Source organism: Lipomyces japonicus (assembly GCF_038497905.1).
Source record: "Lipomyces japonicus strain CBS 7319 unplaced genomic scaffold V1514scaffold_41, whole genome shotgun sequence".
In the NCBI taxonomy this organism is placed as follows: Eukaryota; Fungi; Ascomycota; class Lipomycetes; order Lipomycetales; family Lipomycetaceae; genus Lipomyces; species Lipomyces japonicus.
Genome location: NW_027117853.1, coordinates 59,515 through 74,305, shown reverse-complemented (window position 1 = coordinate 74,305; position 14,791 = coordinate 59,515). Strand labels below are relative to the sequence as shown.

At 42.1% G+C, this 14,791-nt stretch overlaps 8 protein-coding genes across 8 annotated transcripts; 5 read left to right on the top strand and 3 right to left on the bottom strand.

The window, feature by feature from the left end:
* The first annotated feature begins 127 nt into the window (after positions 1-127).
* On the top strand, positions 128-3,096 carry V1514DRAFT_155631 (uncharacterized protein). Its single transcript, XM_066924514.1, has 5 exons — positions 128-491; positions 549-679; positions 753-2,073; positions 2,134-2,275; positions 2,330-3,096. Exons 1-5 carry the CDS (start codon positions 269-271, stop codon positions 2,634-2,636), a joined length of 2,124 nt encoding a protein of 707 aa, XP_066781782.1. The 5' UTR covers positions 128-268; the 3' UTR covers positions 2,637-3,096.
* On the bottom strand, positions 3,050-3,869 carry V1514DRAFT_353862 (uncharacterized protein). The gene is made up of 2 exons (XM_066929564.1): positions 3,743-3,869; positions 3,050-3,685 (listed from the first exon to the last, which is right to left on the bottom strand). Exons 1-2 carry the CDS (start codon positions 3,799-3,801, stop codon positions 3,541-3,543), a joined length of 204 nt encoding a protein of 67 aa, XP_066781781.1. The 5' UTR covers positions 3,802-3,869; the 3' UTR covers positions 3,050-3,540.
* Positions 3,870-4,397: 528 nt separating this feature from the next.
* On the top strand, positions 4,398-5,360 carry V1514DRAFT_335493 (S-adenosyl-L-methionine-dependent methyltransferase). Its single transcript, XM_066928404.1, has one exon. The coding sequence runs from the start codon at positions 4,422-4,424 to the stop codon at positions 5,223-5,225; it is 804 nt and encodes a 267-aa protein (XP_066781780.1). The 5' UTR covers positions 4,398-4,421; the 3' UTR covers positions 5,226-5,360.
* Positions 5,303-6,494, bottom strand: V1514DRAFT_335490 (transmembrane adaptor Erv26). Its single transcript, XM_066928403.1, has 3 exons — positions 6,298-6,494; positions 6,139-6,228; positions 5,303-6,064 (listed from the first exon to the last, which is right to left on the bottom strand). The coding sequence occupies exons 2-3, from the start codon at positions 6,203-6,205 to the stop codon at positions 5,430-5,432; spliced, it is 702 nt and encodes a 233-aa protein (XP_066781779.1). The 5' UTR covers positions 6,206-6,228; positions 6,298-6,494; the 3' UTR covers positions 5,303-5,429.
* An 812-nt stretch (positions 6,495-7,306) lies between these two features.
* Positions 7,307-8,047, top strand: V1514DRAFT_335486 (uncharacterized protein). The gene is made up of 4 exons (XM_066928402.1): positions 7,307-7,411; positions 7,503-7,573; positions 7,657-7,762; positions 7,815-8,047. Exons 1-4 carry the CDS (start codon positions 7,329-7,331, stop codon positions 7,876-7,878), a joined length of 324 nt encoding a protein of 107 aa, XP_066781778.1. The 5' UTR covers positions 7,307-7,328; the 3' UTR covers positions 7,879-8,047.
* V1514DRAFT_335483 (60S ribosomal protein uL5) lies at positions 7,952-8,912 on the bottom strand. The gene is made up of 4 exons (XM_066928401.1): positions 8,866-8,912; positions 8,582-8,806; positions 8,221-8,511; positions 7,952-8,157 (listed from the first exon to the last, which is right to left on the bottom strand). Exons 1-4 carry the CDS (start codon positions 8,866-8,868, stop codon positions 8,149-8,151), a joined length of 528 nt encoding a protein of 175 aa, XP_066781777.1. The 5' UTR covers positions 8,869-8,912; the 3' UTR covers positions 7,952-8,148.
* A 317-nt stretch (positions 8,913-9,229) lies between these two features.
* Positions 9,230-10,151, top strand: V1514DRAFT_335480 (uncharacterized protein). The gene is made up of 3 exons (XM_066928400.1): positions 9,230-9,272; positions 9,336-9,356; positions 9,472-10,151. The coding sequence occupies exons 1-3, from the start codon at positions 9,270-9,272 to the stop codon at positions 9,853-9,855; spliced, it is 408 nt and encodes a 135-aa protein (XP_066781776.1). The 5' UTR covers positions 9,230-9,269; the 3' UTR covers positions 9,856-10,151.
* A 92-nt stretch (positions 10,152-10,243) lies between these two features.
* On the top strand, positions 10,244-14,450 carry V1514DRAFT_353858 (uncharacterized protein). Its single transcript, XM_066929563.1, has 3 exons — positions 10,244-10,855; positions 10,915-14,121; positions 14,207-14,450. Exons 1-3 carry the CDS (start codon positions 10,564-10,566, stop codon positions 14,299-14,301), a joined length of 3,594 nt encoding a protein of 1,197 aa, XP_066781775.1. The 5' UTR covers positions 10,244-10,563; the 3' UTR covers positions 14,302-14,450.
* Positions 14,451-14,791: the final 341 nt, after the last annotated feature.

The window sequence follows — 14,791 nt, the reverse complement described above, 5'->3', positions numbered from 1 at the left end:
TACAATTTTTAAATTTTTATATGTCTTTTCAAAACTGTTATTCATGTTGAATGTAGTACTTAAACGAACGAACCCGAGCAACAAACGAACGCGGACGCGCCAAGGTCACATGATCTAAACATAAAAATACAAACGCGTCTCGATAAAAATCCACCTCTCGGTCGAATTGTCCTGGTTGGTTATCAAACCTTGTGATTTTATTTATTAATTTATTTATTTATAGTTGCATTTTTCTTTTTTTTTTTTTTTTTTTCCAATATCAAGGCTCATGGTGTCACCTGTGGAAGTTTCACCACGGTTAGGAATTTCAAAACAACCACAAGAACAAGAACAAGAACAAGATGATGATAACTTTGTTGACATTTTCAGTATTGGCAACAAACACGTGGATGATTCACCATCAACTTTAAGAACAACAAATGGTGGTATTGGCAAGTTCAACATTGCCGGCTACGTTGTGTCAAAGACGGAATTTGCAGTACGGGGTGAAGGTAAAAAAAAAAATTGCCGGTTCTAATTTTTTCAGTCAGTACTTACGAATCGGGCAGGTTTTCATCAATTTTTTGTACTCGTGGACGATTTGTTTAGTCAATCAATCATGGTAACCACAATGTCGGACAGTTTTGAAAATCGAGTGCAAGTTGAGGAATCGAACTTTATTGGATTCTACAACGTCACTGTAAGTTTTTTTTTGTCTTTTAAAGTATAGACTATGATATTAAATTTGACACTTTTTGTTTGATGCACTATAGTTTAAGCAAGCAGGCCCATATATCGAAGTTCAAGCATCCGCCAACCGATACTGCGCGATTGGTCAATACGAGCTGCCGTTGGCGGTCACCAAGCCGAAATCGTTTGATGTAGATATCGACAAGCTAAAAAGGTTTGCCAGACGTGCACTAAAATGGGATCTTTCAGTGAAACAAGTGCCAGCGTCACAATTGCAAATCTTGATTAATCAATGCGCTGCGAGTCGAGTAAAGTACCAAAACGAATTCAACCACGCGACCACCGCTAAGGTCGAAAACAACAACAAAAACTACAACCACAATAATAATAATAATAATAATAATAATAATAATCATGGACAAGGGCAAGACAACAAGTTAGCATTCAAGGCCGATCAAATTCAGTCATCCCAGGGTGGTGGCGATCGGTATTTTGACGACATTATTAATGCCAACAAGTTTAGTCTTTTAAAAGATATCGATATTCCGTTACTCGGCATGACGCGCCGGCAAATCGTGTATCGGCAAATGGTGGTTCAAATCATCGACATGAACGTGCAACACGACCGCACAACCGTCGTGGTCACTGATTTCACGCCACACGAGAGCCTAAGCAAGGTCGTGCCGGCATCGTTCGTGCAAGCCGGAATCACGGACGGCCAGTTGGGGTTGATTGTCGTTTTTTGGGATGAATGTCATCAGTATGCCAAGACGGCACTCAAACCGGGCGACTACGTTGCGTTCATGAACATCAAATTAAAATATGACAAGTATAATCAAATAGATGGCGTAGTAAGTCATGCCAACGGCAGGGCGATTCCGATTCAGATCTTGCCCAGGGAGAACAAGTACGTGCAAGCATTGATTGCCCGCAGTAAGACGTACGTTCACTCGGTGCCACCGCCGCCAATAACAACAACATCATCATCATCATCATCATCATCATCATCATCATCATCGTCATCATCTTCATCTTCATCATTTGAGAAGGCAGAAGCAGTTAAGGATGAATCGGCCAGGGCCACGATTGCGACGGCGGCGGCGATCACAACGACAACGACAACGACAACGACTACAAGTAGGACAAAGTCACCATCTGCGTACACGCCTGAACGAAAGCTTGTTCAAACAGACCGGCCGAGCCGGGAAAATGTTTTTGACACGCCGACGCGGAACCCATCGACAACGTTGCTGACGCCGGTGAGTCCCAAAAATAAGAGACCACGAATTGACGATCCGGTATTGCCGTTGTTACAAAAGTCAAACAAGATTAAACATGAACAAGAAATCAACACAGTTGAACCTGAGTCGTCATCATTATCGCCAGTTCAACTTTGGAGTAAATGTATAAAATATGCTACTTTTAAATCCACAATGAGTAATCTAATCATGATTTTGATTTTAGGGTATTGTCATGAATCATATCAACGAGCGTTCACGATACGGCAGATTAAGGAATTAGCTCAACATGATCGAACATTTCGGTTGATTGGCAAGGTAACCAAATGCGTGATGGCAGGCAATAATAATATCTTGAGTTCCGCAGGGTAAGTCATAATATATATATATATGTATATACAAGTGGATGCTAATTTTTTTAGAAAAAAAAAAAGGTTTGTATTTGGATACAAAATTCAAGACCAAGACGGCGATATTATTTTCGTTGGCTTTTCTGACGCCGACGCGGTCATGCTGCTGGGCATGCCCGTGCCCGACAACAATCATGATGACACGGCCGCAGTCGCTGACGCGGTCAAGATCGCTCGCAGCGTGGTTTGCGCAAGCGCTGACGACCGTCAACAAGACAAATGGATCGACATTACAATCAAGGTGATGCAAACCAAGACCGCGGACGGCAACGACCGCATCGATTACCGAGGGTTTGGGTGTAAGATTCAGAAGGAATAACGGGCTTTGATTGTTTATAAAAAAAAATAATACATTACATGAAGTCTTATTACGCAAGTTTCAACCAATGGAATGTGCAAACTGTTTGATGGTGAAACACGGGAAAAACGAAAAAAGCACTTCAGTTATTACTTGGTATGAGCATAAAACTGCAATCTGGTACTAGCGCGTTGGAGTATAGCAAATTTAAACGCAAGAAACCAAATTAAATGAATTTTGTAATTGCAAAAAGAATGGTACCAACATCTACCGCTATTGTGTTTTAACATTAAAGGGGGGGCTTGTCGTGTTTCTATTTATTATCCAATTATCATTACCCGTTTTGGCAAATCGGATGAGCTTACGCTTAGCGAAAATCTCAGTCTTCTTTTTGAAGAACCAAAACGTCACTTTCATCAAGTTGAACAGTAGTATAAAAATATAACTGATGATACTTTCTTTCACTATATAATTTACATTATAGAATATATATACTATAGATAAAATTAATAACAATTAAAAAACCAACAAGATATATATATATTAAACCATCGCATCCTTCCCAATCTCTGATTCTATGAAAGTGTCACAAAAAAAAATTAATCCCATTAAAAAGTAAAATTTTTTGAATTAAAAAAAAAAAAGAATATAAATTAAAAAAAAAAAAAAAAAGGTGGATAAGGGTTGGCAGACTATCGCCACCACCCCGCCGCCCTTTCTTTTTATCAAAGTTCATGCAAAACTGTGAAAGATAAAGCCGAAACACCCGCAACCAAGCACCATTAATTTAACGACGCCAAAAAATAAAAAAAAAATTAATTGAAATCAAATAAAGAAATGTAGGAGGCGGACGATGATTGAACAAATTTGTAAATTTTTTTTGTGCATTTTTTTGTATTTTTTGAGACGGCCTTAATTGTCAAATTTACAGAACGAGGGCAATGCCACCGGCGACAACGGCACCGAGGACGCCAGCACCGAGAACATTCTGGGCAGCAGCACCGGTATGCTCAGACGCGGTAGGAGCGAGAGAGGTGGGGACGGAAGTGTTGGTGGCGTTAGTGACGTTGCTAAAAAAAGTAAGTGAGCTTGATAGATAGGCACAGCACAGCTAAACAAGAACATACGCAGCAGAAGCAGACGCAACGAGGGCGAGAGCAGCGAGGACGATAGACTTGAACTGCATTTTCGATAAAGTAAAAGAGTAGATAAAAGTAGTGTAGTATATAAGCGAATAAACTAAACGAGAGATGGAAGGAAAGAAAAAGAAGAAGAGTGAGAAGGAAGAGCGGCGAAGGCAGCTTATATATTCCCACCCAACACGCCGTTTTTTTTTTTTCCTTCTTTCCTTTTCAGTCGGTTTTTTTTTATTTGGGTTTGTTCGCAAAAAAAAAAAAAGGGATGAAGGTTATTTTTAGACAAAAAATGTGGCGGTGCACGGGTTGACGCGATCGCAAGCGACGCCAAAAAGCTTCGGCTCGTTTCTTTTTTAATCTGCGGTTGCCGTGGCAACGGGCCAATGTTGACGCATGCCCAACCCCGGCACGCTCGAGTGGCGCAGTTGCTGCTGATCTGCATCAAGGCCTCGCACGTAAGCTGCGGCGGTGCTTGCATTGGCCAAACTCTAATCGGGATGTGCCATTGATTTGATTAGCCATCACGCTCACGTGATAACCTGCCGCTTTGGGAAGTCACGCATCTCGTGATGTAAGCCATTACTAATTGGCTTCGTTGCTAACTCCCAACCAGGCAGAAAAAAATTGTTTCTGCCACTTTGCTAACTACAGACAGGCACATCTATCGCAAATGTCACGGCCTGAAATCTCTGCTCCTCCAGAAGTTTTCTACTCCGATGTCGAGTCCAAAAAATACACGTCATCGTCCCGCATTCAACATATCCAGGCCTCGATGACCCTTCGTGCGCTCGATCTGTTGTCCCTGCCGCCGAACCAGCACGTTCTCGACATTGGCTGCGGTTCCGGCCTGTCGGGCGAGATCTTGACTCAGGAGGGTGATCACGTCTGGGTCGGCATGGACATTTCGCCGTCCATGTTGTCGGTCGCGCTTGACCGTGCCGTGCCTGGCGATCTCATGTTGGCCGACATGGGCAACGGCGTGCCGTTCCGGCCGGGAACGTTCGATGCCGCCATCAGCATTTCCGCCATCCAATGGCTTTGCAACGCTGATTCTTCAACTGCCGACCCCAAGCAACGACTGACCCGGTTTTTCAATACCTTGTACGCTGCCGTGCGTCGAGGTGGCAAGGTCGCATGCCAGTTCTACCCGCGCGATCAGATCCAGACCGAGCAAATCATCACTGCTGCCAAGACGGCAGGATTTTCGGGCGGGTTAGTGATTGATGATGAGCACAACAAGAAAAATAAAAAATATTACTTGATTTTGACTGCCGGAAACGTGACCACGAACGATATTAACTTGCAAGGCGTCAAGATTGACAAGTCACAATCATCGGCAAACCGGAAGGGCAAAAAATCGGTCGAATCTACAAAAGATTATATTCAACGTAAAAAAGAACTCATGCGCAAGCGTGGCAAACTTGTCGCGCTCGATTCTCAATTCACCGGCCGCAAGCGTCGGCCTCGATTTTAATCCATCATCACGTTACCTCATATCAACTCACATATGCTATATAAAAACGGAGTTTGTTTCTTTTTTCTTTTTTGGTTGTCTCTACTTTGTATTTTTATTTATTATCATGCTATTATATTAAAATTAATATGTTCATCCTTTGCATGGCATCAACACTGCCACGCACATTTTATTTTTGGTTTTTTGTTTCGTTTTTTTTTTTCGTTAAACTATCCGTCCTGATGCGCTCTGCCTGCTGTCCCCCCATCCAATCACTCGAGCAACTTCCTCCACGCCTTCCTTAACCTTATTGATCACAACTTTTGCTAATCCCTGACCTTTTCTTAACGTTGTGTTTGCATTCTCTGACCCAAACGGCCTCCCTGCTGCCGACGATGACGACTCGATTGATGAACTCGGCAGCACGTTGTCGCCAGCAGACAGCGATACAAACAGGGCAAACGGCACGAGCCACACGCAAATGCCAAAAAATGAAGACACCTCTGCAAACGACGGCAAGCTCGATTGCGGCTCGTACAATGATGAAGAATACCGCAAGCTGGGCGGCGGAATCGATGGCCGCGAAAAAAATTGAAACCAAAAATAATGATTGAGCAATACCAAAACGCAACTTGAAATAAATATGGGGCTGGTTAATTGAATGAATGGGAATTGCTTCAAATTTTGCAAGTACACGACTTGCGTGACGATGCCAAACACGGTCAGCCAAAACGGGAACTTGTCAATCAAAAACAACAGCAAGTGAACGATAATAATGCCGTATATTAATTTTTCCAACAATTGCTTAGTGAACCTTGAATGCTCTTCCACTAATTCTGAGAGGTAATATAATCCGGCAGCTAGCATGGCATGTACGTAAGTAATTCATCCAACCACCACCACCACCACAAAAAAAGAAAAAGAGTCTACTTACCAATTGCCAAGGTTAAAAACACGAATCCAACAATGATTCCCAAATATGATAATAAAGTAAGAATCATGATTGATCAAAAAATCGTGCAAGCTAATGAGCTACTTGTTGGTTTTTTAATTAGATCATGCAAAAATAAATAATCACGTTCGGTTAACATACGGTTTTGGAACTTGGCTTGTTTTTTTTTCAACTTTGCAAGTCAATTATAAACCAAAAAAAATTGCCGACCAAGATTAAAAGGTTATAATAAATGATAATTTTTGTGATGTTTATCCTTGGATATGAGTTGTGACAATTGAATTATTATCGAACGCGACCGGGCGTTGCGTAAATTGAGCGCAATACGTTTGGGTTTAAATTCAATATCAAAACGCTGCGCTCCACAACCAAAAACAAATTAACGATTCTTGGATTTAATTGTTACTGCTACTTATGTTTGCAAGATAATACAAGTCTCATTACTAAGGAAATATTTGTGTTTTACTTGTTGCTTTTACAAATGTAGATATAGATCATTAGTCGTTACGTACATGTAGTTAACTTATGCTCAATCAGGCCTTTGATTCAGCCACCGAGTCGCGTAGCTAAGGACAAATAGGTACTTTGTACATGTTCATTCGCCCTAGGCAACAATTCTAAAGCATTTTTTGTTTTCTTTGAAGCATTGGCGCAAACTCTCTTGCATCTGATAACTCAAATCATAAAGCTTGCAACCAACACATGCACCGTAAAATTGCAGACATAAAAAGACTCACATCGTACAGTGACCCGGTGTAACCCTTCAGAAAGACATGGCATCATGATACGGATGGGGGTACTTCTCAAGAGCCACAAACTCTAACCAGCTTGCATTTGGCCTCAGTCATCTTGTATTGTTTATGTCAAGTACCAGATAAACAGTCGATATTGTTGTTCGTTCTTTATCGATGTAAATATTGACATGCACAATTTCAAAGGCACTCCATGTAGAGATTTGTTCGATGATGCAGGCAGCTATTGCTTTACCACAATTCCAATCCATAGGCGACCGTCAAACCATGGTCGTCTTATGTACAGAAATATCCTCCGCATCTGCAGCTCGAGTTTGTCGGTCGCCTGTTGCCTTATACTTTGGCGCACTGTCCAATTTTTATTTGTCAAGGGCATTGGCATTTGGCGCATCACGTGAGTTCTTTTTTCTAGTACATGAAATGTTCTATAGCATGTACCCAATTCAATTATATTCAAGGAAGGCTGGCATTATGGATTACTCCCAGGCCTTGTTAGATAAATTGTATGTTTTAATGAGATAGGTTTCTGAAACATATCAGATCTTGTTTTTGTCATGATCATTTGAACCGATTTAACTTATTATAAATTGCTAGGTCGAATGAATCATCCGTTAAGACCAACGGCTTAATCTTGATCGACGGTCAAACCGGGCTTGCGCTCGATGGTATGAGGGGATTTCTTTTCTTTTCTTTTCTTTTTTTTTTTTTTTTTGTTTTGGTTGGTGTTAACCCGGTTGCATAACAATAGTTCGAGGGATCGCAAGGCAAAAAGATGCAATCAAGTTATTCGCGATATCAAAATTATCTGGAACGTTAAACCAAGACGGCATCGGCGCCGTTGAATATCATGATCAGTAAGTTTTTTCGGTTAATAAGGCCAGGGTTGCTAATTTCAAATTTGTGTAGGCGGATAATATTGCGACAGGAGTCGAATTGCTTGATTGGGCTATATACTGACAGGACATTTTAAACTTGTGTTTTGTTATATATATATATATATATATTTGGAGTTAATGGGTTATAATAGAATTTGAATTTTAAATCATCACAATGTACGTTATTGTAGATATAGTCTTGAGATTTAAATCGATCGTGCAAGTTATAAATTTGATATTACATTGAGTTGTACAAACCTTGTGCAGGCAATATTATTATATAATAAATCCGTTAAACTTTTTTCTTATTTTATTTTTTGTAACCTCTCTAACTGACATTAAAAAGAAAAAGACGAACGTTTACTTTACTTAGACTACATTTTAAATGTTAGAATAAAACAAAATATCAAAAAAAAAATAATAATTTTGCAACTTACCAAGACAATAGCATCGTATTTCTGCTTGAACCAGTTAATGCTGTCCTCCTGTTCAATCTTGTGCTGGGAGCCAACCTTGGCGGAAGCTCTCTTGCGGCGGGCAACTCTGCTGCCAGGACGGGCAAGGCAGACGTAGAAATCCATGCCGTAGATACCAATGGAGGGATCGTACTTGATGCCGAGATCAATGTGCTCCGAGATTCCAAAACCAAAGTTGCCGGTCTCGGAAAAGTTCTTTCGTCGAAGCTCGTATTCCTTAACCTTCAAACCTCTCTCGAGAATCTCCTCAGCCTAAAAAAAAAACCGCCAGGTATCAATATCAAAAGTCGTTATAGATATGCATGCATGTCGTTGGCCTTACCTTTGGTCCTCTGACGGTGACGTGAACAGCAATCTTTTCGTTTCTTCTGATGCCAAAGGTTCTGACGGTATATCTGGCCTTGGAGTAAACTGGGGTTTGACCAGAGAGCTGTTCAAGCACCTTGGCGGCACGGGTCAATCTGTCGCCGGATTCGCCGACCGAGATGTTGAGGGTGAGCTTCTCGATGCGGAGCTCTCGCATGGGGTTGGAAGACTTGTCACCGGCCTGTACATGGATGATTAGTCGATCCGCCTGCCACTAAACAATCAAACAAGCACACTTACCATTGCTGCTGTGAGGGGTTAGTGAATCGAACGTTTGGTGGATGGAGATGGAGAGAGACAGTGGCCATCTACCGCGCCTTTGGCCCAATCGCTCAGCCAAACCGGCGCCCGCCAATCTGCAGAAAACGCAGTCACGGCCCGTTTTGCGCGCCCGCAGTTTTTTGCTGGCTTCCGCCCGCCCACAGGTTGTTAGGGCTGGCATGCAGATAAAGCCCTAAAAACCGGACGGGCACGGGAAAGTCACGGGAGCACGGCATAACCGCGCAGCATGTTTGGGCAGCCAAATTGCGCCCGTGTCGCCAGCCGGGTAAGTTGCCCCTTGCAAGGAAATGAATGAGCTTGCTTGTTAAAATTGATACGGTCGGATCGGTTCGTCAGACGCACTGGAGTAACTGCTTGTCATCATGGTGAGTACCTAGATATAGCTTATTTATCTTTTTATTGTTTGACTAATGCGATTTACATTCTAGACTTCGAAAAGGGCAAAATTGGTACGTTCTTGGCTCAGCGCATGGTTCGGTTGCTTTGCATTGTTTACGACAGGCAAGCTGACCCGTTGCGGTGTGATTTATAGCTGACTTTTTTTTGGGGGGGTTTTTTTATTAGGCGGATTTGGTGAATTACCGGATGAGGGTTGTGCTTGAAGACGGCCGGCAATTAACCGGCCAATTGCTGGCGTTTGATAAGCACATGAACGTCGTGCTGGCAGATACGGAAGAATTTCGCTTAACAAAACGATCGGCCGCATTAAAAAAGCAGGCATCCAAGACTGCATCATCATCGTTGTCGTCTGATGCTGCTGGTTCGAGCGTGGAAGAAAAGCGGGCATTAGGATTACTGATCCTTCGTGGCGAGAATATCGTGTCGCTCAGCATCGAAGCACCGCCACCTACCGAGCAAACTTCACGACTGGGTGTTATTCAACCTGGCACTGGTGTGGCGAGATCGATTGGCAGAGGCATCAGTGGTCCCGGCGGATTGTTTTTTTAAGAACTCTGTAAATGATGCGATCTAACAACAAAAAAACAACAAAAAAAAACCCAATTTCGCAATAGCAAATCAAATAGTTTGGATAGTAGCTTGGGTGACGGCTTAGGTATTGATTTATTACATTTTTATTTTTTTATTTCATTTGTGTATTAGTATGTATATATATAAAAGGAACGGATTGCATTTTAGCCTGAAAAAGTCAATAAGTAACAGGCACCATTGATTAACATGATATAAATAAGAGTATCCATATTGCTTTATATATATCCAAGATATCAGTAATCAATAGCTTCACGTTTTGAATCATATCGTCACATTATTAGTAACGCATTACGTGAAAAATAAATCTCGCACGCGCGTCCAAACGACCTGAAAAAACACGCGCCCCCCTTTACATATACATACATGCAATAATAATAATATTTACATTTAGTCCACCTCTCTGCTAATTTGGAGGGAGTTTAATAATCAATTGGCAAGAGATCAATTTATTCAATTTAGTATCTCGTATATCGATCGATCGAATACGTCAAGTTGTTTGCTCATCCTCATTTCACAATTTGATAATCACAAAAAGAATTGGCATTCTACTTTATTTTCAACATATTCTTGGAATTTTACGCTACGATTTCTCGCAAGACTATATAAAGCCTGCTCCACGGCGGTAACATCACGGTTATTAACGTGCGGGGAGGCAGAAGTGTGATCATGACGAGCCCCGCGTCGGTTACGGATCGCAATGCCGTGACAACATCGGATGTGACAATCGCAGCTGACGAAACCGAAAAGACGGTCAGCTTGCTTAAACACGAAAACGCTCGGTTGCTAACGATCGTGAAAACACTCGAATCATCAATCACGAGTTTGCGAGCAGATTTGCAAGATCGGATTCAGAGCGCGGATTATTACATGCAACGGTTGATCGTGGTTGAGAACGAACGGGACAGGTTAAGAGACAAATTGTTGTCATGCCAAGTTCAAAAGCTGGCTAGCTTGCCTGGTAAGTATTTTTTTTTTACGTTTTGTCGTCGTACTGGTTACTAAATAATCTCGCGCAAGACCCAGGTTTTGAATCAATTGTGACAGATAATAATTACTCAGAGATCAACAACAACCACGTCACTAACAGGTCGAGTGATGCGTTTATAGAGACTGGCTTCTCAGCCCCGCCTAACTTGGCCGTTATTTCTCCCACTATCAGCGACAATTCTAGTACGACGATGCCACGTGTCTCATCCTCTTCAATACAATCATCACAACAACCTCTATTTGCACCTCCACCTTCTCCGGCGGTCAAGCGGGTCTCACCACCGCCTGCACCTATAATACCTAATGTCGATCCGATCCGACCGGGCACGTCGATTAGTCACAAGGCGGTGGATTCGTTGCACAGCATTACCACGACTGCATCTCAGGAGGAAATCGATGTGGACGCGGACAAGACTCCAACGTTGGCTTCAAACGGGTGGATAATCGCGCCAGTGTCACAGCCGACCTTAACCGCTATTGACCCGGCCACAGCGACGCCAGATTCGGCTAGTGTGAAGTCCAAGTCAACTAATCAATCGATAAGTTCTAGTCATTTCTCGTTTGAAGACGCGGTTGATGAAAGTGCGATTAATTGGAGTACTATGGGTCAGCATCAGCAGGAACATCAGCAGGAACATCAGCAACGAGATTCAATATCATCTGTAGAATATGTGGATGAATATGAGGATGATGGAAATCATGAAATCCTGCCGCCGCCGCCGCCGCAGCAGCAGCAGCAGCAGCAGCAGAAGCCTACTGAGTTCAAGACGCTAGATCCAAAGTACGACTCAGAAAACACTACACCCAAATTCGACTTTCCCAAACGAGTTCAGTCATACTTCCCAATATCCAAAGATGTCACAAACACAAGCGTGCTGTCGTCACCGGAAACAACAGGTTTGGGATTGTCTGGAATAGATGACAGTAAAAAAACTTCTAATCACCAAACGCTTGCATCCACTATTGAAGCTCCGTCATCATTATCATCATCATCATCATCATCATCATCATCATCTACGTCGCCATCATTTGTGCAAACTGAAACCAACCCTGCTGATTCACCTGTATTTTATCCACCACTATCACCTCAGCAAACTTCCGCAACACGCCATACACGAGCGTCAGTTATTTCTGCCACATCAGATACTAAAGGAACGACATATTACGAAAACGTCCCCATACTTAACATGCCAGACGACACCGCACTTTTAATTGATCCCGGAACGTTACCGACGATCTCCATCAACGTTGTGTCATCACGCAGACAGCAAATTTCAAAGTCATCATCTGCATCAACTTCGTCACCAAAGTCGCAGGACGATCCGATCGCCATATTATCAATTAGGGATCGCGGCACGCAAAAGGAATGGTGGAAAGTTACGAAAAAATTATCAGTATTGAATGAGTTGGATGATTCATTACGCAAGGTCTTGATAAATTATTCCATTCCAAAATTGCCGGACCAGTCATTGTTTGCCAGCTTGGCACCATTAAAAGTGGATGCGCGGAGGAAGATGTTGGAGGAATATTTTTCTGCCATTTTAAGTATTCCTGCTGCGTTGCAGGATCATCCGGCTGTCGTAATTTGCCGATTTTTGTCTCGAGATATTATTGACCCCATGGCAATAAACGACACGGACGTTCGTAAGGAAGGTTACCTAACCAAGCGGGGCAAAAACTTTGGCGGCTGGAAGATTCGATATTTTGTGCTCAACTCTCCGGAATTAGAATATTTCGATAGCTTGGGTGGCCAATTACTTGGCACGATTAAGATTGACACGGCAGAATACATTGCAGTGTTGGACTCGTCTGAATATGATGCGGCTCATGAACGACGGTACCGGCATGCGTTTCAAATATGGGAACGCAAGAGAAGCAGCGGCAGCGGCAGTGGTGGTGATAACTCTAAGGACGTGACCAAGCACATTCTGTGCGCCGAGAACGATGAAGATCGGGATGACTGGGTGATTGCGTTAAGGGAATTTATGAATGACCGAAACGCGGACCAGAGAAGTGTGTTGTCTGGATTCACGAGCGGCTTGTCCACGTCATCATCTGCAGCCAGCATTTCCAACTTGTCGTCACCTGCCAAGAAAAAAATTACCGGGCTATCACTTGTGTCACCGTTGCCTTGGAAGAAAAAGGGCGTCAGCAACAATGGAAGTGGTAATAACAGCACTGGTGACATGACGTACGCGCAACTGAATGCCAGCACTGCCAGCGTTCAACGGCCGCCAAGTCCACCATCAGGATCAACGTTTGACATTTCGGAACAATCATTGTCTCAGTTTAACAAGCTGTTATTGCCTGCAACTGTTGGTCATCATCACAATAATGAAGAAGAGGAAGAAGAAAAACAAGATGAACGAAAAGGTCACGAGCACAAGAAAGAGGTAGAGAAGGATCTTCGCAAGGAAAAGAAAAGGTCATTTTTTTCCTTGAAAAAGGAAGTAACAAGTTCACATTCTGCGTCGTCAGCATCGACTTCAGCATCCACTGCAGCCAATGCAGAAAAATCTTTGGAAATTAATTTATCCAATCAGTTGCAATTACAACAACAGCAACGGGAAGACAATCAACGGTTCCTTGGATTAGATCTGTACAAGCAAAGTCCCATATATGAATATCGGCAATCAGCAGTGGCAACCCAGGATGCCAAAAAAATTATTGTTGGCGGGCAGTGTGAACATGATGCCAAGTATAGTGGGGAAATCGTTAGAGGTGGCATCAAGTCCATTAACCCGACGATCGTGGTTAGCATTTTTGGATTGCCACTCGCGCAAGCTATTGAGATTTCATTTATTCAAAAGGGCGAGGTCAAGCTTCCTTCAGTCGTGTACCGAACGATTGAATATTTAGAATTTCAAGCCGCTGCACAGCAAGAAGGCATTTTCAGATTATCAGGTTCAAATTCCGTCATCCGTGCCTTAAAAGACCGGTTTAATACCGAGGCAGACGTTGACCTGGTGCAGGACGGCGTGAGGTATGACGTGCATGCGGTAGCAGGATTATTAAAATTATTCTTGCGTGAATTGCCCACGCCCGTGTTAACCGCCGATTTGCAACCCGAATTCGTGCAATCATTGGAGATTCAGCACGAGCAAAGTAAGTCAGACATGTTTAAGATCTTACTCCGACAATTACCGCATGAAAATTTTAGCTTGTTGAAAGCATTATCCAGGTATTTAATCAATATTGTGGAAAAATCTGAACAAAACAAGATGAACATTAGAAATGGTAAGTTCAAAAAGAAAGCAATGCGTGTAAAAAAAATTTTTTTTTATTTAATTTTTTCCTTGGAAATCTAACATTTGTTGAATAGTTGGAATCGTATTTGCACCCACGCTTAACATTCCAAGTGAATTAGTGCAAACGTTTATTTTGGACTATGCCACGTTATTTATTGACCACCCATGACGTTGTCTTGTCTTGTCTTGTCTTGTCTTTTTTCTTTTTTTTTTTTTTTATTCAATTGTCTTTAACATTTATTGATGTATATAGCAAAATCACGGTTAAATTTTAATGTATCATTAATTCTGATTGAAATTTCAAAAAGAGAGAGAAACAAAAAAAAAAAATTAACTTGGAATTCTTACAAAATTAAATGGCTTATGAGGGTAGTATATGCCCTTGTCACGATAACAAAATTTTTTTTTGCTAAAAAAACCTCATTTCTGAAATGGTAAAACAATTCATTTCCCCTGTAACTACGCTTATGGCAATGTTACTTGAATCATCCACAATTCCGTACATAACCGGATTCAACATCTTGATAGTCTGTTTCTTGAGGCAAAGAAAGCTAAAGAACAGCCTTAGCAGTATCCGAAGTCGGGTACGACATAAGCTCTTCAGCTGTAACTTTTTTTGGACGGTTTACAATCATGATTGGAAATCTGGGAGTAAAAAA

Excerpts from the sequence above, each read along its gene's own strand:
- V1514DRAFT_353862 (XM_066929564.1), bottom strand. The coding sequence starts at position 3,801 with ATGCAGTTCAAGTCTATCGTCCTCGCTGCTCTCGCCCTCGTTGCGTCT. Across the intron at positions 3,686-3,742 it reads GTTGCGTCTGCTTCTGCTGC|CAACGTCACTAACGCCACCA; the intron begins GTATGTTCTTGT and ends TACTTTTTTTAG.
- V1514DRAFT_353858 (XM_066929563.1), top strand. The coding sequence starts at position 10,564 with ATGACGAGCCCCGCGTCGGTTACGGATCGCAATGCCGTGACAACATCG. Across the intron at positions 10,856-10,914 it reads AAAGCTGGCTAGCTTGCCTG|ACCCAGGTTTTGAATCAATT; the intron begins GTAAGTATTTTT and ends ATCTCGCGCAAG. Across the intron at positions 14,122-14,206 it reads CAAGATGAACATTAGAAATG|TTGGAATCGTATTTGCACCC; the intron begins GTAAGTTCAAAA and ends TTTGTTGAATAG.
- V1514DRAFT_335486 (XM_066928402.1), top strand. The coding sequence starts at position 7,329 with ATGTTCTATAGCATGTACCCAATTCAATTATATTCAAGGAAGGCTGGC. Across the intron at positions 7,574-7,656 it reads AACCGGGCTTGCGCTCGATG|TTCGAGGGATCGCAAGGCAA; the intron begins GTATGAGGGGAT and ends GCATAACAATAG. Across the intron at positions 7,763-7,814 it reads GCCGTTGAATATCATGATCA|GCGGATAATATTGCGACAGG; the intron begins GTAAGTTTTTTC and ends AAATTTGTGTAG.
- V1514DRAFT_335493 (XM_066928404.1), top strand. The coding sequence starts at position 4,422 with ATGTCACGGCCTGAAATCTCTGCTCCTCCAGAAGTTTTCTACTCCGAT.
- V1514DRAFT_335480 (XM_066928400.1), top strand. Across the intron at positions 9,357-9,471 it reads CTTCGAAAAGGGCAAAATTG|GCGGATTTGGTGAATTACCG; the intron begins GTACGTTCTTGG and ends TTTTTTTATTAG.
- V1514DRAFT_335490 (XM_066928403.1), bottom strand. The coding sequence starts at position 6,205 with ATGATTCTTACTTTATTATCATATTTGGGAATCATTGTTGGATTCGTG. Across the intron at positions 6,065-6,138 it reads GTTTTTAACCTTGGCAATTG|CTGCCGGATTATATTACCTC; the intron begins GTAAGTAGACTC and ends ATGCCATGCTAG.
- V1514DRAFT_155631 (XM_066924514.1), top strand. The coding sequence starts at position 269 with ATGGTGTCACCTGTGGAAGTTTCACCACGGTTAGGAATTTCAAAACAA. Across the intron at positions 492-548 it reads ATTTGCAGTACGGGGTGAAG|GTTTTCATCAATTTTTTGTA; the intron begins GTAAAAAAAAAA and ends CGAATCGGGCAG. Across the intron at positions 2,074-2,133 it reads AGTTCAACTTTGGAGTAAAT|GGTATTGTCATGAATCATAT; the intron begins GTATAAAATATG and ends TTTTGATTTTAG.
- V1514DRAFT_335483 (XM_066928401.1), bottom strand. Across the intron at positions 8,512-8,581 it reads TCACCGTCAGAGGACCAAAG|GCTGAGGAGATTCTCGAGAG; the intron begins GTAAGGCCAACG and ends TTTTTTTTTTAG.